General features: G+C 41.4%; 1 protein-coding gene across 4 annotated transcripts in view; it reads right to left on the reverse strand.

Moving 5' to 3' along the window:
• The window catches only part of RGS7 (regulator of G protein signaling 7), a 470,656-nt gene extending 453,838 nt beyond the window's left edge, over positions 1 to 16,818 (reverse strand). For all 4 annotated transcript variants that reach the window (XM_063082919.1, XM_063082918.1, XM_063082916.1 and 1 more), the window contains exons 1-2: positions 16,621 to 16,818; positions 15,553 to 15,682 (exon numbers count right to left, since the gene is read on the reverse strand). In XM_063082919.1, coding sequence (XP_062938989.1) covers positions 15,553 to 15,630 — 78 coding nt within the window. In that variant the 5' untranslated portion in view covers positions 15,631 to 15,682; positions 16,621 to 16,818. The remainder of the gene's footprint in view (positions 1 to 15,552; positions 15,683 to 16,620) is intronic.
• Positions 16,819 to 26,146: the final 9,328 nt, after the last annotated feature.

The following is a 26,146-nucleotide window of genomic DNA, read 5'->3' on the forward strand; positions in this document are numbered from 1 at the left end:
GGAAAATCAAACTTTAAAACCTGACATCCGGGGCATTCTCAAAACATTCGCTTCCCTTTTCTACCTTCCTCTACTCCATTGCTTTTGCCTCTTTGCCTCCTGCCATCCTTGTGCTGAACACATTCATTTTGTTTCCTGCCCTGACATGGCAGGTCTCCCTGGTCCAACAATGAGCAGTGTAGCTGTCCTTGGATGGACACCATGTCACACAGAGTAGACTGCTGTCACGACAATTAACCTGTACACAGTTGGTAAATGAAGGAATTATGGAGTCCAACGTGGAAGCCCCACTGGTTCTTACACAGTCTTTCTCAGCACAATAACCCTGTCCCTACTCCTCCACCTGCAAATCCTGGCACTAACGTCCCTACGATCTTGTTTCCATAACTTAGCAACTCAGTACTACCCCACACACTTTTCCATCAAGCCACCTTCCCCTTTCCTTTTCAAAGGTAAATTCTTGCATTTACTGTCTTTTCTTTATTTGTAAGGAAGTTAACACATTTTGATAGCTGTGCTAGTATTTTTAATAACATTGCTATTGTTTTGGTTAGGGTTTAATTATAACATTAAATGTTTGGAGTGGTTAAAATGTTCTGAATGATCTATTCCAATTTTATTTCCCTCAAAATTCCACTTATTTATATATTATATTTTATTTATATATTATATAGCATGTGATTTTTCAGAATGTGGGATTTTTTTAAAGGAAAACATAGATTGTGTTATAGTAGAAATGCATATATTTTGGTTTGTTGTGTGGATATTTTTTACATACTGAGGCACTATAAATTTATGAGCTTATCTGACTCCGTTAAAATCCAACTCAGTACCTTATCTGCATGGTTAAGAATATACAACTTCCACCAAAGATAGTACCAAGGGGTGCAATGCATGCTACTTTTCATAAATATGCTCAACAAAATGCTTCTAAATGTAAAACAGTGTTCAAATGCATCAAATACAGTGTTCAAATAAGTCTACGCAGTACTGACCTATCTCTACAACTTTAAGCAGCTTTCATTTTATTATGTAAAATGATTCCATTTTTAAATCAGCTAAATATCCAAACCAGCAAAAACACTGCAAGAACAGCATCTTCAGATACAGAACCTGTCACATGACCAACCAATTCCCAGGGTAAAGAAAGTAGTTCAAAGACTTTTTAAAGTTTTTTCTCTTACCCCAGCAAACTGAATGAGCAGTAAAATGAATCAGAAGATTTTTATTTGCATGTATGCTTTGACATGGGCAAATAACCTTCGCAGGCTTCAGTTTCCTTATAGGAAAACAGAAATTTTATTTATTTATTTATTTTTGAAGTATAATTGATTATACATATTTGGGGGGTACAGCCTTGACTCCTATCACCTGTGTACAACATAGGTTGATTAAATCAATATTATTAGCATATTCATGACAAATCGTAATTATTCTTTATGCTCCTTACCCAATCTCTCCCCTAACCCCCTCCTCCGTCTTCTAATAACCACAGATTTGTTCCACCCTTCTGAAAGATTAATGGAATACAGAAATTTTAAAAATTTGAATAACTACCCCAATCAATTCTATAACATTGCTATAAAATATATATAATTTTTAATTATAATTTTTAAATTACAGATTAATTTTAAATATATTTAATTATATATAAATATAATGCTAAATATATGTAATACACATATACCGGAAATTACTTGTAAATATGTTGGTCTTACAATCTTGGTGTTCTAATAATGAACATAATATCATTATCATGGAGTCTTTATTAGCAGATTGCCTTGCACATAATAGGTCAGTAAATATTTGTTAAATTAAATTAAACCATATGCATCATTAATCTAAATCAGAGTCTCTAAATTAAGTTGTTTGAAAGAAACTAAATTTATTCCTAGAGAGCAAACAGATTGCTATTAAAATAAAACAAGAAATGTATAGTCAGATAAAACCTGAGTCTTATTACTCTCATGCAGATTAAAAATAAAAGACATTGATTATAGCTATTAAATTGGTTAGAATTCAGTTTGGTTACAAGTGACAGAAAACCCCAATTACAATATCTCTAAAAAGACATAAGTGAATCTTTCTCTAACATAAAAGTTTATAGAAGCAGGTCAGGCTGGTATGATGACTCTATAGTCATAGGAGACCCAGGCTGTAGTTCTACCATCATTAACTCTCAGCTTTGACCTACTGATCGAGATGATTAAATTCCAGCCAGCAGAAATGAGAAAAGAAAAAAAGAAAGGTACATCCCCTTTCTTTCAGGGCATTCCCAGATGTTGCATCCCAGCTCTTTGCATCCCATTGGCTGGAATGTATCATATGGCCATTGCTGCTTGGGAGCTCAGAAACATCATCTGTGTTCCGGTGGCCGTGTGACCAGATGAAAATGAGAAGTGCTATTACTGCAGAAGATGAAAAAAAAATATCAAGGACAGAGAGGTACCACGTTTTATAAAGTGACACTGAGCTTTGACTCAAATCAATACGAAGCAAGCAAATTAATGAGTTTCCAACAAAGTTTCAGAGTAAGAATATTCCACCAAACTTTCAGAGTAAGAATATCACAGGAGTTTTAAGGCCATAGATAGTTAATGGGGAGAGTTAGAAGTCTTCCAATAGATTAAACTGCTTTTAATTGAAGCTATTAAAATTCTCATCCCAAATGATGCACTAAGACTTAATACGAAGCCACTTCAAATCAGCTAAAAGAAATATTATGAAAAGAATAAGTTGCAAAAGACCAAGATTGAAGATGAAAAGAGAGATCCATGTGAAATTATCTTTCTACATTAATCTACACGAATAGCAAGTTTTCTGGTTATAATCAAATACATCTCTCTTCTCACCTGCAGAATACAGTAAATGCTCTGCAGTCATTAATATGATATTGACTGCATTGGGAATAAAAGAATGAGGAGACCAACCAAAGCCAAAAAAAGACAATAATCATAAAATAATTTTGAGAGAGTCTGGGATATTCCTTAAAGCATTTACAAAATTCTTTAAGAGATGTGGGTAGCCTGTCTCATCCCAACACCTCTATTTCACAGAGTCAAAACAAATAAAACCGAGTTAATATTTCAATGTCCTATTACCCTATGTTTTGTATTAATTAAGCTTCATCAGTACTATCACCCGAAAGAGTTCATTATTGAGGTTTCATTCTACCTAACACCTCAAAAGCTAAGGACAGAAAGATAGAAAGAGAAAAATTCAGATGGAAGGGAGATAAAAGCACATAAATTAAAAGAAAAAGAAAATACCAGACACTGACTCCAAGAAGTAGAGGATAAATCTGATGGGAAATGGGAGAAGCCAAAAGATAAAGGAAGTGAGAGATGGAAGCAAGAAGGAAACATCAGTGACATCGTACATCAAGAGAGAAGATGGCCAAGGGGCGATTCTAGGGCGCCAGAGAGAGAAGGCTCTTCCCAGGAACTGGCCTGATCTGAGAGCCTCTGAACTGGGGTGCTCCACGTAGGCAGGATGATTTAGTAGGAAAAACCGGATTTGAATTTAACCAACTGTGTTTCAGCCCTATTTTTATGTGACCCAGATTTTATATATTAAAACACAAAAGCTATCATATTCCACTGGGTTTCTGCAATCACGGTGCTCAATCCAGAATGTGACTTCTCATGTCATCAGACTTGATCCTCACAACATCATGGGGAAGCAGGAATTATACTCATTTCACGTGGAGGCTGAGAGGGGGAACCTGAGCTGTCCAAGACCACCTGAACCAGTTTGAGTCCCAGGTCTGCAATTAACAAGATGGTCTATGAACAAGTCACTTAATCTCCATGAAAGTTATCTGTCAAATGGAAATAACAAATTCACAGGTTCCCATATATAAATGATTATACATGTGAAAATACTTTGTAAACTGAAAAACATAATTTGTCAGATATTTACTGAAACTAGAGTGTTCAGTGTAAAAGACTATATGGAGGTTTACCTGCTGTCCCATCCTTAAACTTTTAACCACTTGGGCAACTCTATGAGGCAGGCACCACTATCTCCCCAGTTTGCAGATAAGGAAAGTGAGCCTGAGAGAGGTTTAGTGATTTGAGCAAGTTGGCTGGTGTGTGGCAGCAGCTGGATTCATATCTACACAGTCCAGTGCAGGCAAACATCTTAACTCTTATGCGGCCTGGATATTGGTCAGCCAGAAGTGACAGTCCTATGGGAAGTAGGGGACATCATAAGAATCTCACCATAGAAGCAAAAATAGGAAAATATCAGACCCATCAGCATACCGGCAGGTAAAAATATTATCCCCATCAAGAGATTCAACAAATGTTATTTTAATGCTCAATGGCAATGAAGATTTTGGTAAATGAGAGTAATATTTGTTACTCTGATAAGGTCAACTGGGGTGATACAAGAAGAGGTAAAACCTCCATGAAATGATTTCAACTGCTAATGAAATTACAAATTAGACTATAGCTGAGAGTTTATCTTTCCTTGGTGGATAATGAGCTAAAAAGTCAATGTAACGCAATTTTAAAATGTCTAAAAACTTAAAAGCTTCCTCATTATTCAAACAAAAATAAAAGAATTTTGGTTACATAGAAATCTAAGTGGTCATATAATCCATAAGTTAAAACCCTTTTTAACTAAGAACAATCCAACCTGCCTTTAAAAGGTCATGGATTCTCCAAAGAAGATATACAAATTGCAAATAAGTACCTGAAAAGATGCACAATCATTAAGGAAATGCAAATCAAAATCCCAATGAGATACCACCTCACCCCAACAGGATGATTACTATCGAAAAAATAAAATAAAATAAAAATACAGAAAACAACAGTGTTGGATGTCGGGAAACTAGACCCCTTGTGCTCAGCTGCGGGACTGTAAAATGGTGCAGGTGTTATAGAAAACGGTATGGCAGTTCCTCAAAAAATGAAAAATACAATTACTGTATGACCCAGCAATTCCACTTCTGGGTATACACCAGAAGAACTGAAGGCAGAGGGAGTCAAACAGGTATTTGTACACCTGTGTTCACTGCAGTACTGTTTACAACAGCCAAAGGTGTGTGTAACCCACGTGTCTATCAATGAATGAATGGATTAACAAAATTTGGTACACACAGATACGAAGGACTATTACTCAGCCTTAAAAAAGAAGGAAATTCCGGCACATGCTACAACATGGATTAACTTTGAGGACACTGTGCTAAGGGAACTAAGCCTGTCACTAAATAACAAATACGGTATATTTCTGTTTATATGAGGTAACTAGAGCAGTTTAATTCATGGAGACAGAAAGTACATGGTTCCAGGGGCTGGGGGGAGGGAGAACGTGGATTTGGTATTTAATGGGTACAAAATTTCAGTAGGCGAAGATGAAAAAGTTTCTGGAGATGGATGGTGGGATGTTTGCACAACAATATAAATGAACTCAGTGCCACTGGACTGCACACTTAAAAATGATTAAAATGGTAAATTTTATATTATGTGTATTTTATATTATGTGTATTTTACCATAATAAAAAGGGGGGGGGAGAAAGAAAAAACTCATTTGTGCAAATATGAAAAAAATTTAAAACTTCATAGAGTAGGATGTCATTATTCTAAGGCCCCAAAACAAATAATAAGAGTAATTACCATTTTATTTACCTTTATCTTCTTTAAAAGTACCTTATGTACATAGTAAATAATTTATATCCTGAATTATAGATTTCCTGGGTTTGGCTTCAAAATAATCAGCTGGGCTTTAGCAGAATGGGGAAGCATAAATGAAACAAGACTTACTTGTGGTAATTTGAGGCTATGTGATGGGTACGTGAAGGTTCCTTATATTACCTTCTCTGCTCTTGCATTTGTTTGAACTGCACCATAAAGAAAATTTTTAAAGAAAATTTTTAACTACCACTTATTGTACATTTACCATATGAAACAGTTTTAAACAAAATGTCAAGGAGAAAATGAAGAGCAGCAAATTCAAAAATATGTATTAAAAAAATTAGGACAGCCACTGAGTTGGCATAAGTCAGTTCTTTAAAATTTTTTACATTTTTAATGCTTCTTAGATGTCATCATTTCCATTTGTAGGGAAACCCAGGTCCTTTTCTCTGAACATTTATAATTAATACTTAACATATATTGAAGAATCCTACTTATCCCAGCTTTACATGCACTATCAGTGTAATTCTAACAATAACCGATTATTCTTATCCCCATTTTACAGATAAGAAAACTGAGACTCAAAGATGTAAAGTAATTTGATTCATATAAAATGCATTTTAACCCAGGCAGTCTAACTGCAAACCCTTAAGCTTGGTGAGCCCTGATTATAAGAGCATTGCCTTCTCCTTTCTCACTAGCTAATTTAGATAGCCTCATTAATCCTGAGTTGCCAAGATTAGGGAAGCTTGATTGAGAGCCTATGGAAAGAGATGTTTGGTTTTCTAAGGGATAAGATAATGCCCTTGTCTTGTCTGTCTAAGTAAAGCCCTGAGGATTTTCAACATTAGCTTAGCTCAATTTGGTTCATTTACTAAGCATTTACTAAGCGTCAGAGCCTGTTAGACCTTGGCACTGTGCTAGGCACTCAGAATCTTATCTCAACATACTATTTATTTTAGAGATCAGATGACCAAAAATAAATAAATGTTCCTATCGCCCAGTTCTTCCCCTTTCATGGCATTAATCACCCTATGATGAGTTGCTGGATGTCTGTCTTCAAGGAAACTTAGCTCAGTGATGGTTCAGATCATGTCTCTGCTGTCCACAACCCTATCCTCAGTGTCTACCACATACATAGCCACTCCATGTACAGCCAAGGTTGAATGTTTACATAATGAACGGAACTGAATTCTGAGTGTGCCGTCCAGTCACTAATTTATCTACAGAACAGTGAAGGGGCAAAAAGAGAGTCTTTGGACCAGGCATTCATTCACTTTTTTTATTCATTCATTTGTGCATTTATGCAACCAATATTCAGGGACACCTATTTGGGGCCATCGTTCTAGGTGCTGGAACACAGCAGTGAAAATAGGTGTTTCCACCCTCGCAGGGTTTGCCAGAGCTGCCACTAATCCCTGAGCAGTCTTGGGCAGCCACTCAGTCTACATAAGTTAGTTTTCAGCTTTCTTATTAGAAAAATAGGATACTAGTAACCAACATGCAACATTATTTTAAGGAAAACAGGTCATATATGTAAAGGACCAGACACATGGTATGCACTTAATGATTAAAAATAAACTGAAAGTCTAAGAACAAAATACAAAGTAGAATACTTAGAACAAGTGGCAAATGGCACTGATTTCCAGAGGAAATGCACCTAGAAAAGTTCAAAGACAGAAATATTAGTAATAATATTATTAATCATGTGTTAATAATAGAATTAGTACTAATATGTTCTCTCTATATGGTACTTTATTCTCTCTGAAATCCTTTCACATACATCATCTTAAGTATTAAAAGTAAAATATTTCCGTAGATTTCTACACTAGAGAAAAAATTTCTATTGAACCCGTCTGGCTGACATTTAGAGTTTTGCGTGGCCAACCAAGGTCATGTAGACTTGTACGGTTCTTGACATTTTCCAGCAATGACCAAAAAGTAGAAATCATGTCAACTGGGCTTCTAAATGACCTACAGCCATGGGACACATGGGCAAGCAGGGGAAGAGTGTCAGGAAGCCTTCTGCAAAGTTTACTCTTGCAAGGAAACTAAGAGAAGTTAAGAAACGTGCCCAAGTTAATGTAGCTGGGCCAGGGGTGGGGGTCAGAATTCACATGCAGCTCTTCTGACCAGGAATCTCCTGCCCCTCATCACTACTATCTCCCCATGGGCTACTGCCTTCCTGAGACATGAAAAAGGGAAGGGAGCTGAAAAAAATGGATTCCTTATACCCCAATTTTAAATCCTCAAAAAAGGACCTCGAGCACTTTAAATCCCTTTTACCCAGAAGCTTCTGGTTTTCCCTTGGTCTTGTCAGGAACTGAACTGGCTATGAAGCATCTCTGAGATGTTTCAGGATAGAGATTAGTTGAAATACTTTCAACATCAGTAAATCATCGGAGGCCCCATAGGCACTGTGCATAGTATATTCATGGTGTCCGCAGGCTCTTGTCTTACTGAATGACAACCTCTATCATCTGACCTCAGGAGGGTCACCTAATTCAGACCACTGAAAATTCTTTAAAAAAGAATTCATAAACGGAGTAGATAGTTGACGTCATTTATGATGATATCTACCATTCCTTTATCAGCCTATGGTCTTCCTTTAAAACTTTACTTCCGTTTTAGTCTTTAAAAGAATCATTTGTTGAGCCCTACTTTGTTTTAAAGCACTGTAGACCAAGTGTTGAGCTAAGTATAGCATATGCTTTTACATCTGTCTTGGAGTTGATGCTATTTTTCTAAAGTCTTTTACTCCATATCACTGTGCTATCCAACCCAATAGCCATGAACCACAGGATTACTTAAATTTAAATTTGCATGAATTAAAATGAAATACAATTTAAAATTCAGGTCCTCAGTACCACCCCATGTCAAGTGTTCAGTTACCCCATGTGGTTAGTGGCTACTATATTGGACAGGGCATACGGAGAACACTTCCATCATGACAGAAAGTTCTACTGGGCAGCACTGCCTGGAGCATCAAGTTCTGGGTGTTTATCAGCCCAGAACATCCAGCCAGGGTCAAATAAGAAGAGAACTACTACCAGAATAGTCTAAGTGGCTAATGTTATTGTTCCTGGGCTCGAACAGCTAAACTACAGGTAAAAGGACCAAGGCATCTGTTCAATTTAGAGTGGATGATTAGACATCCATGTCTTTCCACAGAGCAACCAGGATGCTGGTTACTCAGTGACACTGAACTACAAACACAAAGACTTGTTGCATGTATTTGAAGAGAAAGAGAGAGAGAGAAAGAGATTCCATAGAAAGACAAAAAGACGGACCTGAATTCAATCTGCGTGACCTTAGACAAGTCATGTTACTTCTCTAATCCTAAATTTCACAATCTGCAAAATAAAAAAGTAGATGAATTCTGACTTTCCTTTCCCCTCTGAGATTCCCAGATTCTAAGTCAATCTAGTTTACATAATATCCAAGGAACTGTACAGACATCAAAGATATATTACAAGACTTCAAAGTGCTTGTTAATGAGTAGAAGCAGCTAGCTCTATGGGGCTAAACCGTATCAGACAGGGTGTTGTAAGTGTCATAAAAAAGTGGTATAACCAAAGCATCCTACAGAATCTGCCTCTTTACACTACCAGGAAGATATGATTAGAGGTGGTGAAAATGTTCACTTTCTTTTCCTTATCAAAAAATAGGGCAGCATATTGTACCCACCTGGCACACACAAGGTGTTTAATATTTTTTCCCAATAAATAGCAATGAAATAATAATAGTAGTAATTATAATAGGCTTTTTTTTTTTTTTTTTTTTTTTGCAGCTGGCTGGTATATAATAGGCATTTACTGAGGACCTCATATATCTTAGGGCCTATGCAAGACACTTTCCCTGGGCGATCTCATTTTATCATAAAACAGCTCTATGAAGGAAACAGTTTTTATTTTCCATCATTTCATAGATAAGGAAACTGAAATGAAAGGAGTTACATCTCTAACTCACAGCCACCCAGCTACACAGTGGCAGAGCTGAGATTTAAAACCCAATTCCAGGGCATGTGCTTCTCCCACTGTGTCCTGAAGAAAACTCGCACTTGCTGATTACCAGAACGGACCAAAAATCAGAAGGCTCCTAGACTTCTTCAGAACACAGCTAACTTCACAACGCTGACATCTTCCTGTTTAATTTTCCAGAAGACAATAACAATTTACTTTCTAGATAGGCTCCACAGCCAAAGTATTTTCTAGTTTAGACCAGGTGGCAGTTTCAATGGAGCTAGAATGCAGTTCGTGTCTGTCTACTAGAGTTCTCATGACCTAAGACCTTTGTTAATTCAGCTAGACACAAGACAAAGGAAATTAAAAAGAACTCAAGTTAAATTTTATATTGCCTTGGGCAAACGGCAGAGAGGAGCAGGGCCTTTTTTCCCTAAGGAACTGGGTACCCACTCTATCATTTACAATTATTTTATTATCAGATCGCTATTTTGTAGGGCAGAAGTCTCTGCAACCCTGACATTCAAATGCCTCATTATCAATGCTACAAAGTAGGGCACAAGGGCCAGTTTCTGTTGCTTGTTTCCCACGATCCTGTTTTCAAGGAGCTTGATATTTATTGAGCCACCCAACTGTCCAGATCCAAAATATTTCCATATTCACTGTAGTGATCACATTCTATCCCCCACGACCGTCTAAACATAGCCCGCTCTCCGTCACGCCATAGAACCACAAAGGCAATTACAATCCCTAGATCGCTTCTCTTTTGTGTACCTGTACTTTCCTCTGATCAATTAGATTAGGGGAGATTGGAAGTGGGAAACAGAGGAAATAAAATTCAAGCCACAAATCCTTATCTTAATCCCACAAATGGCACAGACAAGTGACTGGTAAGGAAAACTCCAATAGGGAAGGCTTTCCTGCTCTGAGCTCAAGCTAATTATTGCCTACCATTCACTGTTAAATTATTACTCGTAAAATGCTCCTCATCTGCTTCTCAGTGGAAATACACACGATGGTCCTGTCCTATTCAGGGCACACGTCAGTATCTGTGTCACTGAGGAAAAACAGATCGGAACATACTGATGATAGACAACATCCCTTGGTCCAGAAAGGTTCTTTCGAATCATCTGATTGACAGAAGACCCTTCATTTCAGAATTTTTCAGAAGTGGAAATTTTTAACCCCCAGTTTAAAAATCTGAGAGCTTAAAGGCACATGTCTTTTGTGAATATCTGTTTGCAAACATTCCTTCCTTTTCTACTGGGCCTTTTCATGTTGTCACCTGTAAATATTCTTCACTCTACTAACATGTCGTAAACCCAGACAGATCAAGATAACGAAGATTCGAAAATGTCAAAGACTATCTTTTACATCTGGGGGTTGAGGCAGGAAATATTGACACCCTCAAGGTTGACCACACTGGCAACCCTACAGAGACAAATGTACTGAGTGACTATAGAAAATGTCAGCTCACTCACCACGAAGAGACTAGTACTGTGTAGTTCAGTCTCTTCAGAAGAAATCAAGCCACCCCCTTTCTGGCAGGTATGTCTACTCTCACAGAACAGATTGACTTCAGAAATAGCTTTTGCACACACCTAGGTCAATGCCTTGGATTAAATTTTGTCTCTTACAAATTACCCAGTTCCAGGTATTTTGCTATAAGCAATGGAAACTGACTGATACTGTCAAGCCAATCAGCACAAGCGATCTTCCTATGAGGCATTAGCTCCCATGGCGCCTTCATGTAAGAAAGGCCAGTGGTCCCATCTCGCCCAAGAATGGAGCATTCTTAACCTTTAAAATTAACTTTTTGCCACTACCACGATATAATGCCATGTTTTAAAGTACTTATCCAAGTGCCTGTGCATAACAGGTATTCCAACAAGGCTGAAATCTAATGTCTTCTCCAAAAGACACTGTTTTCTCTTTTACAACTAAAATAAACAGCATCGCAGTGAAATGATATCTTCACCCTTAAGTCTGTTTGGAAAGAAAAAGACACAAATGGAAGGCAAGCGACTACACAGAAGATGAAGTAAGAGGAGAGAGGAGGAGAGAGCCACAGTGAACTTGACAGGTTTGCAATTTCCAAAACCATGTTCATTCCAGTAAGATAATGAACAAGGAAAACATTTTCACTTTCTTTCCTGACAGCCAGAGCATAAACAGTTGCTGCAATAATATCAGAAGTTATTGGACATTTTGAACATTCTTGTTAGTGAGAAGCCAGCATTCCAGCCAATTTGAAATACTGGCCCCAAGGTGCCCTAGAAATTTTGTTTTTTCAAATGCATCCATGTCAGCTGCTGGACAAAATTTGATGTAGACAGTCTAGTGGGCAGCCTGCTGGCCAGACACCAAATCTGGAGCGCGTGTCCCTGTCCTCTGGGTTCTAATTTGGTCATTCGTTACAGCCAGTGCTGCTCCCATGAATGAAAGTTTTGTCCAAAGCAGACCAAAAATGGGAGTAGCATTTAAAATTAAGATCTATCAACTCAGAACAAAACTGAGTTCTGACTTGTCACCTCTCCAAGTGCTTCAAGAAGCTGGTGTGAATCCAAGGTGAGTTGGAGCCCAGCTGGTCTCTTCTTAAGGAAGTTGATTATTATTTCTATTCCAACCTAGTTTGGGCATGTCTGAAGGGAGCCTAGAAAGCCCCAAGAATAATAGCACTCAAGCCTCATCATTTTATGTGCTTTTAAATAAGTTGTCTTCAAATACATAAAACACCATAACCACTCTAATTTAATCACCTGCTTATGGAAAAAAAGCAGCATTACAAATCGAAGAACTGGTAAGGCCAATACTTTGGTCCATATGGATTTTTAGAATGTGCCTCTGACATGAAATGAACTCTACAGAGACTCCTTATATTAAGCCAAAAGCTACCAGCAAACATCCGAGACTGACTTGCAGGGACCAGCCCTAACCGTGAGGCAGCGCTACGATGGACTTCTCCATGGAGAAAAGGTCCCTGCGGTGTTTCCATGATCTAGAGGGACTCCTAGAGTTCATATGAGGGTAATCCTGATGGAGAGAGCCATCAGATGGACACAAGAAATTCACACCTCTCCGGCTTTTCTGTGCATTCCACGTTCGTAAGTGCCATTCGTAGCCTATGAAGAGAAAATGGAAACAGCGCACACACATCTTGAGTGTTGAAAAATCATCAGAATCCTGAGCAGTAAGTAAATGAGAGGTGGCATGGGGGGGAGGCCAGGAAAAATGCTGAGGACACCACGAGTGGTGTTAGTTCAGAACGCGCTTTCAAGAACAGTGTTTCGACAGTGAAGCAGGAGCAGAAAATGGGCACGAGTCGATAAAACAGCAATTTCTCCAGCCATTCTCTCTGCTGTGACTGAGCAAGGTCTTGTCAGGACTGAAGTTCTTTTCTAAGCCTTCGATTGCCTTCCTGATTAATAAGCATTGGAATACAGTGCTGACTCTTTTATGACGGTAGAGCAGGTAAAACAACATAACGCATATATTCAACCTATACACCTCTCCAATTGCTTTGTCCTTCTTCACATTAATATCTGACCTCTACTGAGAAGGTATAAAATGGAAAGTCCATATAAGATACAAGAAAGAGAGGTTTGAGGGTCACATGAAATCCGTGATGTCAGCACAAGGACATGGACCATTTGACTTGGTAACCAGCAAATGATAGCCAAGGACATTGTGTTTCTTTATAAATTATCTGCTATTTATTTATATAGTATTACTTATTTATATGACAAACAAAACCAAAAAATATATGCCTAGTGTATAAAAGGATAGATAAAATTAATAAAGGACAGATAGATAAAATAAAAGTAATCCATAGTAAGCATTATAAGTAAAATTTACTGAACTGAGTTATTTTTTTCAATAATGATTTATCAGGGAAATCTTCTGAATAATAAATTATGTGTGTCATCAACCCTAAACAAAGAGCCAATAAAAGAAATGCAAAATGAGGAGCACAAGAAGTTCCAGGCTTAAACAACAAAAATTTTTTAAATGCTTTAAAAAATGAGGTATTGCATTCTCTCCCTGAAATCAGCATAGTCTGTTAATTTAAGAGTAGAACTAATAGCAATGTGATGCTATACAACAATTTATAGAGTAAATTCAAAATTAGCAGTATGAGGCTCAAGGACATTTAATAATAAAAAAGCTTTTTCTAAAGCCTGTGCCTTCTTGTTCTCATGATAAATGACGAAATGAGACACACGGATTTGTGTCACATTGTTTATTTCTAATCATGATAACTGTTACGTGTATGATTAATTCATCCTTTAATCTTTTATAGGGAAATAGAGAGAATACAGTTGTCTAACCTAAGAAAAATACCTAACTACTATAATTTTCCATTCAAAAGTCCACCTCTACACATTGCATACACCCGTGAGACCAAATTTAAAATTCTCACATCTTGCATATTACAATGTTCGGAGTCATATCAAACAACAGAAAATATTGTAACTTATTTAAAAGCAGCTAACTGCCCCCAAAATATTTCTTCTCAGAACCAACTCTATATAAAATAGTTAAATATCCAGTTATTCCAATCAACAGGAATAAACTAGTAATAATTTAGGCTCAAGTGGATTAGTTATCCAGTTGGAATGCTTTAAGATTAAAATAGGCAACTAATTCCCAATTTTCCTTTCCCAACATACTGTGTTGTCCCAGACACATATAACTGCGTTTGCAGGTACTCAATATAGTACCGTCCAGAAGGCTAGAAAATAAAACAGCTAGCTTTGTGCCAGGGAAGCCCATACATTCTCTCATTAAAATGGTAACAATATTCTCTTGAATGCATATTCATCACTACCTTTTAATGATTCTGAGCTACACAGATGAAAAGTTTTGATTTAGTGCAGGTCAACATAGCCCATGGCCTTTCATCTTTATACGTAATCAACTCTGATCCTCTTGCTGTACAAACAAAAACAAACTCATCCTGGACTCTGCAATGGGCTCACTGTAATCCAAACCTTTAATTTTCTAGGTTTCAAGGTATGACTTCCTTTTTACCATTGTTAGTGTTTACTAAAGAAATCTTGCCCAATAAGCACTTCAGATAATATGCTAAAGACAAATAATCCCAGCATAATATGCAATAGGAACAATGGGTGCAGAAGTTAAATAAAGAATGCAGCATCTTTAATTTTAGTAAGATTGTTGGTTATAACCAGGGTGAACTACCTAAGCAGCCACTCTGAAGCACACGCAGTACTCTAATGCTTCTTTATAATGGTGGCCTGATGCCCAGAAGTTTGTTGCTGACACCACTGCTCTTGAATGCACAAAGCTGTCAGATCTGTTTGTGGCAAAAAAAAAAAAAAAAACCCCACTCTAGAAAATAAAGATTTATTCGATGAGCATATGGCATTAGAACATAAATACTCACAAGCACAATCATAGAAATAACACAAACTAAAAAATTATTTAGGCTAAGACAAAAAACGAGAACTGTTTAGTTAGGGGTAAAATCATTAAACCCCATTAAGCCACATATGTTCACACAAACACACTTGCCGCAGAACTGCAAAGTGTTCTATTTTTATTTGTGATACCCTTATGTAATTAGTATAACCTACATGTTTAGGGGGAGCGTGAGAAAAAGCTTGCACAAATTCTTGTGGATGCTATCAAACCATGTGTGTAACAACCAACATATATGGAATGCCTGAACTTGCTGCTCTTGCTCATGACAGACAGATCAACCCGTATACATTCAGCAGGGAAAGTGTGGGCCTCGTTTACTTCATTGTGTTTCTACACCCGTGGATCACTTGTGAATGTCAGATCATCTTCAGGTACAGAACACAATTATTGGTGATTTGGGGAATTCACAAGGCCACAAAGTTGGTAAATACTCTGATCTAAGGGGAAAAAAAAAATCAAGAGAGCCAGAAGTTTCCCTTTTTCCCACAGAGTGAAGAAATTCTTACCTTTCTGTACACCAGCATGTTGGGTGATTCATCTGCCACCCCGTTGCTGGTCTGCCCATAATTATTCCCCTGGGCCATGTCACCCAAAACTTGGTCCTCTCTCAGATGTAAGAATGATGATCAGTCCGCCCTGCGAGGGGTAGAGAGACTTGAGTGAGGTCCCGGTGGCCGGTGGCCGTGCTTCAGGGGGTTGACACCCCCCCCCCATGCGTTCCTGTCACTAACAGTACGCTCCCCACAAGAAGCGCGCTTGCAAGCTGGGGCTGGCCGGAGGAAGGGGCAGAGGGCACAGATTTTTTTAAAGATGAGTTTACACCTAGAGTCCCCCCCGAGGGAATTGTCAGAAATGACGATCTTCCATTTGGCGATGGTTTAAATGGACTTCATTTTCCGGATACTCGTTTGAAAAAGTGTTTGGTGCTCACCTTAAAAAGCCGTGGGTGACACCATCTCCGCAGCAGAGAGAGTTCTGTGCCCTCCCAGTACCTGCATCTCCACTTGCTGCTGTTCCTCCCAGCTCTCTGCCTAGTTTCCCACCAGCGGGCGCATCCGAGGCCCAGTCCCCGCGTCCCTGTCCCGCACCGGGTCTCCCACGCACAGCCGGGGGGCGCACGCTTCGCCTGCCCCGGCACCTGCCTGCACCACCAGCCGCTGTGTCCTCTGCTCTCTCCCCACTCCGCTTCGGAAGCCAGGGCGTAAATCCTGCCTCATCGTTTGCCAGAAAGCCCCAGAATGTGTCCCGGCAACAAGAGCAGCTGGGAGGTCACACGGCTGCAGGCAATGACCTGGGTCCCCCACCTGGCTAGAAACCTAACTGCAGAAGCCTCGCACGAGAAAGCAGGCGAGCGCAGCTCCCCGGGCTGGGCTCTCGCGCCAGCGACAAACGGCAGGCGAGCCCGTGCCCCTCGCCGCGGCGGCCACCGTGCCGGGCACCCGTCCCAGCAGCGCGGACCGCGGCGCGCGTGGGGCTCCGGGGCGGCCGTCCCCGCGGCGCCGAGCAGGGCCAGGGCTGGGGGCCGAGCGGGCTCCGGACGACGCGCCTCCTCCGCGCCCGCCTCCCCGAGTTACCTCCTCCGCCAAGGTCACGGCCCCGCGGCGTCTCCGCTCCCGGGCGGGCTGGGCGCAGGCGGGGGGTCAGCTGGCGGCGAGCGGAGCAGCGAGGCAGGGCAGCTTCATCCCACTCGGAGGCTGCGGATGCCGCGCCGTCCCCGGCTGTCGCGCGGCTCAGGCGACCGCCCGGCTGGCCGCCGCCCGTGCACAGGCGGCTCCGCCAGCCGCCGCTCCCGCCCGCCCGCCCGCCCGCTCCCCACCCCCGGGGCCGCCCGGCTGCCTGGCTCGCTCCCTCCGCCGCCGCTGCTCCCGGGGACTGGGACCCGCCGAGCGCGCGCGGACTCGGAGGCCCGGCCCGTGCGCGCGACTGCGAGGAGGGGGAGGGGCAGTCACGTGGGACAGAGGCGGCCGAAGGTGCAGACTCGGAGCGGCTGGGCTCGGCTGGGCCTCCCAGCTCTCTCTTCCTCCAGAGGCGGCAGCCTTGTCCCCAGCGCGGCCAGTCCCCGCTCCCGCCTGGAGATCCGAGCTTAGCGCCCGGGGTAAGCCGGAAAGGGAGGAGGAGGGGCTCTGGTGATCGATCGAGGGCTGGGTGGGTGGGTGGCTGGGCCCCATGCAGCCCGCAGGGCTCATCACGTGCCTGGCGACTCCGCTGGCAGTCCTGGGGACGCAGATGATTGATTCTTGTGCTGCTTAAATAACAGAGCAGAGAGACGGAGACACCAGGAGTGAGAGGAGCCGAGAGGACGCACGAATCGTTCAGCCCCTTCCCCTGCGGCTTTCACGGCTACCGCCTCCGCTAGAGAAATGGGAAACGATTTGGAGGTTGCCAACCTGGGGGGAAAGCTGGCCACCCGTGCAATTGAACGCCCCCCTTGTCACAGAAGGCTCTCAGGGGAACTCCCCTCTTGCCACTACCCTGACCCTCTAGCAGTTTTCTAAGAGGGTCTGGGCTGCGGATCCCGCCCAATATTTCTTCAGGTTGCTGCCACTAATTCTTTTGTAAGGATTAGAACGACATGAAAGAGCAAAATCACATTTGCCTCGGCCCTGCTAGGGGGGAAAAAAACCACACATGTGTCTCTGGCTTTCAGGGACAGGGTAGGGCAAATGTAAATACCCGAGGTAGTTTGTCTTCCTCTGCTGGGCTAGGTGTGGGGGGTGTCAGGGAGGGAAGACATAATCAAGCCAGCCCCTTCCTGACCCCTTCAGGACAGTCGTTCAAATAGGGGGCCGTGTGGATCAGTGTGTTTCCCAGCCCCACCCAGGCCCTACCAGGTTTCACTCAAGGAACAAATATTTATCTAACCTATTCCCATTCTAAACACTACAGGACAAAGATCATTATTGCAAACTTCTTTACACACACCCTAGTATGAACTGGCACCCCCTCTTCCCCAAATCTTTCCACTGTGCCCCCTGGAACATATGACCCTCTTCAGCAAAATGCCCTGTTTTCAGTTTGTCTGAATATTTCCTTCACACGCCTGAGCTAGCTGAAACCTCCCTCTTCCCCTCTACCCCCTACCCCCTCCTCTTTTTTCAAATGACTCCTGGGAAGTTGACAAGATTCGGATTAATAAATTTGGAAAGAATAACTGGACGTGCTCACTCAGTTGGACCATTTTCCTCTTAAGAGGGGAACTTCTGAAGGAAGCAGGCTCCCTGCTTTGCACCTCCAGGTAAAGGTCCTACCCGTGTAGGGAGCTCTACCCAAGCACAGCACCAGTGGTTCATTCTCATCAGCACTGACAGACAGAATACAGCCGACTTAATACACACACACACACATATGTATAAATATATGTATTATGTATAATCTCCCTTGGCACCATTCCCACTTACTACCACCCTATTTTTTCTGCCCCCTTTTACACCAAAAACTTTCTCCCCGTTCCACCTTGAGCCCATTCCTTTCTGGCAATGTCCTCCACGTTGTGAAACCAGTGGTCAATTCTCAATTAGCATATGAATTGACTTTTCAGTAGAAGTTAAAGTTAATCCTGCTCACCTCAAAAACTTCCCACATTGGGCTGTCTGGACATCACACTCTCTATTACTTCTCTTTCCACGTTACTGGCTGCTTTTTCTCAGCCTATTGCTTGTGTATTTCTGCCTTTTTGGACCCCAAACTTCTGGAATGCCTCAGATCTCAGTTTGAGCCTCTTCTCTCAATTTACATGCCCTCCCTAAATGAGCTCATTCACACTCACACTTTTCAGTGCTACCTAAATACTTGTAACTCTCAAATGTATTGCTTTAACCTGGACCTGTCTCCTGAAATCCACTCTGTCAAGTGCCTTAACATTTACACTTGAATGTCTAATTCGTGTCTGAATCAGCGTCATGGTAACATGGATATTGTCTCTTTTAGTTCACTGCTATGTTTCTCTGGCATAGCATAGTTCCTGGCCCACAATAGATGCACAGTAAACATATATTAACTAAATAAATGAATGTGTCTAACAACAATTTGATGTTATTTTGTATTTTGTAATGGGGTTTTTACATTATAATCTCATTTAATCCTTACTAACGGCCCTACAGAGATAGTTATAATTGTTATATCTCTGTATAATAGGTAAGGAAAGGATCAGAAAGGCTAAGTAAGCTGTCTGATACAACCCAGATAAACAATAAATGGCTGTGGTGCTGTGTACTGTATCAACTTGATTAACTGCAATGACATTTCTCAGGATCCTGTTGCCTCTGAGCATGAGAAGAGGTGACCAAAAGAGGAATTTGTGCACTATTTGGGAAATAGAGTGAAGCAACACCTCTTCTTCTCTCAAGGTCTTTGTAGTTTGATGTGCTGGCACATGCAGAGTCCTGGAAGGTTCTAGCATGGCCTGGCTTTCCCCCACTTTGCACCCAGATCTTCTTTCCAGTGTCCAGCCCAGCTGACCAAAGTAGCCACACATCCATCCCAAAGGTCTTAACATAGACCTAAAGAAGCAGTAGTCATGCAACATCAGCTCCGCTGAATGTTTTACCAGCTCCCTTTCAGGGTCCTCCTCTCATACCTGGATGTGGTTGGCTTCCCAGATTCCCCTGTCAGCACTGACTTGCCCACCCACTCCAGGGTCTCAGGGGGACCCATAGGGACTTTTCTCAGACCTGTCAATTCCTCTATCTGAAAAAAAATTCCTATCTTCCCCACAGTTGTCTAAATTCTTATTCTTATAATACATTCCTTTTTCCATTATAATCATAATGGTTCTACTTCCATGATGGAGTAGCTGGCAGAGCTCAAATCCGAGTCTTCCAGGTTATTCTCACTATTCCAAAAGAAATCCAATTTAGGGAGATAAAACATCGAAACACATAGCTACATGTCAGTGCAACACTGAACGATAGTACATGAGCTGGCCAAAAAAAAAGAAGTTGACTTTCCAACTGGGCTTTTCAAAGACCGAGAGGATGTCTACATGCAGCAATGGTGGGCAAAGGGGTTTCTGTTAAAGCACAAAGGCAAGAAATGCTGAAAGCCATTGGGAAAATTAGTAGTAATCACACTACCATTTATTGAATTCCTGCTATCTCTAGGCATATTCAAAATCATCTCACCATTTCTGACAAAATTTACCCTATAAGGTATGTAAAGAAACCAGTGTTCAGGTTAAGAAACTTGCCAGTGATCATATACCTTCTAATATCAGAGCCTGAACTCAAACGCACCTCTGTGTGACTCTAAAGCCCTATGAAAAAGATTATGCACAAATGCCCCCTAGCAACAGCACGAGTTTATAAAAATCCAGTGTTCTCCCACCAGGATGCCTCTTACCCCAGTCTCTCTCTCATCCGTCATCCCACGTGTCCCCCCTCCACACACCTCAGTGGCCTTACTCTCTGCGCAGTTGTGACTCAAGATTGTTTATGGCCAACTACTGTTGCCAGGCAAATATCAAGAAGGAGGTTCAAAGAACAGCATACTTCACCATCTTCCCTACTGTTATTGTTAAGCTTCATTAGATAACTCATAATTTTTCTTAATGTGAATTGGAAACAAAATGATGCCCATCACCTTAACGTTTCTAGGACTCACATCTTTCAAATATAAACTAAAGGAATTAAACTAGATCATCTCCCAAAACCCATCTGGATCTTAGAACGTACAATTTAATATGTGCTCTTTTGTACTTGCCTCTTATGTAATGGGGACCTTTATACTGTAAACAGAAGAAAAAAAAAAAAAAGCATAGATATTGTGGAGGCTGTTTTGTTTCTTTCTTTCAAGAACCATGATATGTGATGTTCAACCATCATCATCCAAAATCTGTTTTCCTGTGAACCCCCTATTTTGTGATATTTTTGTCAAACAAATTAAATTGTAAAACATAATAATACATCCATTTCACAGATTAGATAGAACATCTGAGTAGTAGATAAAAGACCTGTTACCTCACCAAGGTAATACAATTCCAGCCCAAACAAAAACAATTAAAGGCTTTTGGTTTTGTTTTTACCTTTACTAGTCTTACCGGGGAGAAAAATGTCAAATTTTATTTATATTTTTGAAACACAGGAAATAGCATCTATTTGCAAATTCTCAGGGGGAAAGGAACCCTAAATTGTGAATTTCTGATGTAGATTTTCTTATTCCTTCCTTTTCTTCAACAAATACTTATTCACTCATTTATTCTGCATGAAGCATTCTGTTTCTGTAAAGAATGTAAAGAAATATCATGAGTGAATTTTGCCTTCAAGTAATTTCCACCAGAAGTTAAGATTTCCCCCTTTCCTCACAGCTCACATCCAATCCAATCAGCAAATTCTCTTGGCTCTACTTGAAAAATGAACCCAGAATCTGGTTTCTCCCCACCACCTCTTCTGCCCTCAGCCTGCTTTGAACCATGACTGAATGTCTGCTGGATGTAGGCAATGGTCTCCTAACTGGTTTCTTTGCATCCATCCCTTCCCATCTATGTCTTTTCTCAACACAGCAGCCAGAGTGATCATTTTGAAAGTCATGTCACACATCTCTACATAGCATCCTCCAAAGACATGCCATGTCATTCAAAGTGAAAGTCTTCTTCACAATGCCTGCAGGGCCCCACATGATCTGGCACCCTGTTACCACTTCTGACCCCCATTTCTGCTACTCTGCTTCTTACTCTCTCTGTTCCAGCCGCACTGCCCTCCTGGGTTCTTTAAATGTTGCCAACATGCTGATGCCTCAGGACATTTGCACCAGCTGTTCCCCCTGCCTTGAATGCTGTTCCCTCAGACCAGGCACCTCCCTCATTCTTCAGTCCTTTACTGAGGCCTCTCTCACTGAGCCCTGCTCTGTCTGCCTTTGCAAAACTATGTGCCCTCCCTGGGGACTTCCTCCTCACATGGATTTCCTTGCATTTCACAGCATGTATCTCCTTCTAACATCCTGTACATGTATCTATTGGCTACGTTTGTTGTCTGTCTACCCTTGGAAGAATCTAAGTTCTATGAGGTCAGGGATTTTTCCTCTCCTGTTCACTGCTATATTCCCAGTGTCTAAAACAGGATCTGACACCTAGTAGGTGTATTAGTCTGTTTTTATGTTGTTATAACAGAATGCCCAAGTCTGGGTAATTTATAAAGAGCAGAGGTTTATTTGGCATATGATTCTGGGACAGCTGCATCTGACCAGGACCTCAGGCTGCTTGTACTGGTGGCAGAAAGCTGCAGGCAGCTGGGGGATACAAGCAGATCACATGGCGAAAGGAAGCAAGGGGGGGGGAGGTGCCAGGGTCTTTTAATCAACCAGCTCTTGTGGGAACTAATACAACAAGAACTCACTCACTGCCCGCCCCCAGGTAGAGCATTAATTCATTCATGATGGATCTGCCCCATGACTCAAATAGCTCCCATCACTGCCACACTGGAGATTAGATTTCCACATGAGTTTTAGGGGACAACACATCCAAAATCTTATCAGCAGGCATCCAGTAATGACCTGCTGACTTATTGAGTGAATGAGTGCATGAGCATGATTCTTTTCCAAACACTGGTAAACTAGAAGAACCCAGCCAACAATCTTGAACAGAACACAATTAGCATCAGTTTCCCCCGTGGAAGGAAACGATCAATCCTTCCAGCCTGTGTCCTATGTGTCACAAAGGAAAAGAAGAGTTCCTTTTTCCACCATGCACCCACTTCACGGAGGAATGCCTTGAGAATTAATTAGGTGGTAATGTGGAGAAAGCATTCTGATCTTCTAATAGAAGCACTTTATTAATTTGAGGCTTTTATTGTGTGAAAAAATGGTAGCAACACAGGACAAGTGCAGAGATGAGAACAGGGTTAAAGGGATTACACTGTTCACGATACTACAGGGCATTTTACACGATAATTGATGTAAGGCTGACATAAGTGGGTGAAAAAAGCAAAGCAAAGTGGTTTGAGAAGTCTTACCCCAAACGGCAGGTTTTTAAGAAATGCCTCCTTCTTCATTGTCAACTCTCAATTATTTATAGCATAATACCTTCATTAATGAACTGTTCTCTACTTTACCGTCCTTTGTTCATTCTGTGGCCACTTTCCTGCTAATTAGAACTTCACACCAATGACAGAGGACTGGCGAAGAAAACAAGGAGTAAAAACTAAGATTTGTCCTTAACATGAGTTTATTCCTCTCTCCTTCCTGTTGAAATGGTTAAATGATGGCCTAGACTCTTTCTAAAACTACCCAATTTTTAAATGTTATACACTTCTCAATTAACTGGCAAGTTAATTGAGCACATATTACACGTGAGACACAGTCCTGCTTAACATCTAAGGAACACATGGCAAGTGGCCTTAACATTCTATTCCTCAGGTTCCTTAACTGCAAAACAAAATTTGGGTAATCAGCCATGTCTTGCTCTACTGTGAAAATCTTTTTATTTTAAGGCAAATGTAGTGTTTGGAAATACCTTTCTGTAGCAGTCATGTTGGCCAAATTGGGGGAAGCAGTGGCCTAGAAATAGACCATCATTTCTGCTAGACAGCCATCAGAAGTGGCTGTAGTTACCATAATGGAAAATGGTACATCCAAGAAGGACGGTGTGGTGTTCAGAGTGTGGTGATGGCCAGGTGGCCGATCAGAATGACACAGCAGAAATAAGAGTAGTGTCCCTGTAGGAAGGCTCTTATCAGGCAGCATATGGAAGCAGAGCTCCAAGAGTTGGCAGTGAAATCAGTGGGGTCATGACTCCAGAAGGTCATCTCCTATTTGGTTTCCAAATTCTTAGCCAAGGAGGACAGTCTCCATATTGGAATTGATAGAAGACATAATTATAGTATTAATATAATAAAAACAGAAGGGATAGATCTCACATTACAAATGAAGAAAGTGGGCTTTGAGGAAGTGAGTTTACATTCTCAAAGTCACGCACCTAGGCAGAGTCAGAGCCAGTGTTAAACCCCAGTCTTTACATTCAAAATCTACTGCTTCTCACATTATAGAGCCAATTTGCCTGAAATGGGGGAGAATGTGGATGCACAAAATGGATTGGTACCCAGAGACCTTCTATCTGAAAATTCCATAGTAGAGCTCCACAAAAGTTCATTAGGCTCCTACACCATCCCAGGCATCATGGGAGTCTCTGACGATGACGGACCTTTCCCGTGGCAGAGTCCAGTAAGAGAGGCAGACGTGCAGATCACGTAGTGTAAAGTGTTAAGTGCACAGGCACACAAAGTGTCAGGAAAGCACAGAGATGAGAGTCAGCCACATTTCCACAGAAAGGAGATATTTTAACAGGGTCTTTAGAGTTGATCAGGAATCTTCCAGATGGACAAGAGGAGGAAGAGCACAGCAGCCCGTCAGGTGGGTAGAAGAACATGTGCCTGATTTCAGGAGCACGAATAAAGGCAAAGGTCAGATGAAAGCAGAAGTTTGGTGTGGCTAGTTTCAGGGACAGGGAGTGACTCTGATGGAAATGGAGCCAGTCTATAAATTGCAGACAAATCTGAAGAACCTACAGCCTATGCTGGGGTGTTCAGGCTTTAACCTGTCAGTAAGTCGGTGAGTTTGGGACACTAAAAGAGAAGAGTGGTGACACTGCGCCAAGGAGGGTCTACCAACCACATGCCATGCCATACCAGCCTCATTTCCTAAGTATGGTCTCTACACTGGCAAATGAGGGCTATATCAAGGCAATATTTACTATTCAGCAAACTATTTGACAGGCTGTTCTGTGTTAGCTTTGAAATCATGATGGTAAAATATGGGCTTGAAAAACAGTTCACTGGACTCATAACAGTCTGAATAAGGCTGGCAAAAAGATTGCTGATTATTTGACCAGGATACGCCAGAAAGAAGGACTTCATGCGGAAGATTCAGAGTTCTACCCTCAGAATTTCCCTCTTCTAACTGAGCCTTAGCACAGGGACTCAAGCGAAGGATCAAAGAGCCCACATATCAGATTTATAAATGCACAAAGCTAGTGAGGAATAGCTAATACACTGAATAATGGCATGGGGACCCAAGGAGAGCTGCGCAGGCTGAAGCAATGTGCTGAACCAAATAAGATGAAAGTTAGCAAGGATAATTGTTCAGCTTTTTGCTTAGTTGGGTGCAATGGTCTGAATGTTTGTGTTTCCCCAGAACTCACGTGTTGAAATCTAAACCCACAAAGTGATGGTATCAGGAGATGTGGCCTTTGGGTTAGAGCTCACATAAAAAGAGCCCTGAGAGAGCTCGCTTGCCTATTCTGCCATGTAAGCCTACAGTGAGAATGTGCTGTCCGTGAGAATCAGGCCCTCACCAGACACCAGATCTGCTGGCACCTTGATCTTGGGCTTCCCAGTCTCCAGAATGATTAGAAATAATGTTTCTTGCTTACAAGGCACCCACATTGCTGTATTTTTGTTATAGCAGCCAGAGCAGACTAAGACAATTGGAGAGAGTTGGATTAGCACTAAGTATAGGATGCACAAGATACGACTGAACATTCAATTCAAGGGATAAAGACACTCGGCTTTTGTAGGTTTTGTTTGCAGTTTGAAAACGAGCTCAATGTTGTTTAAAAAGAACCCAGAGCTGCTCCAGAAAAGATGATGCAATCTCAAGGCATTGCTAGAAATATAGTGTTAGAGAATGTAAACCAAATAAATGGACCTGTGAGAAACTGGGTCTCACTGCTCTGTGCAGACACTTCCAGAACATTCTGGATGCCATGTGCCAAGGACGTAACCTTCCAGTCAACTCTTCATTTAAGTTCTGCCTCCACCCCTGTGATGTAATGTCCACGAGCACAGAGATGTTGTCTTGTCTCCACTATGTATTGCACCCGTACTGTACAGGCAGTGCCTGCAACAATGCCAGACACATGGCAGGAGCACAGTAGGTATTCATTGAAGGAGGGATTTGGTGAATCTGGGGACAGTGATAAGATGGTGAAGGTGCTCAAAGCCCCTTTGATGACTAAAAGAAATAGAGATATTTTGTCCGTGAAAGGAAAGGCTCAGGTGCTTTGTTATAATTATCTTAAAACATTAAAGGACTCTTCCGTGGCAAAAGAATTAAACATCATCTTTCAAGCCTCAGAGGACACATTTAATAGGTAGAATTTCCAGGCACACAGAT

Source organism: Cynocephalus volans, chromosome 18 (assembly GCF_027409185.1).
Source record: "Cynocephalus volans isolate mCynVol1 chromosome 18, mCynVol1.pri, whole genome shotgun sequence".
NCBI classification, from domain to species: domain Eukaryota; kingdom Metazoa; phylum Chordata; class Mammalia; order Dermoptera; family Cynocephalidae; genus Cynocephalus; species Cynocephalus volans.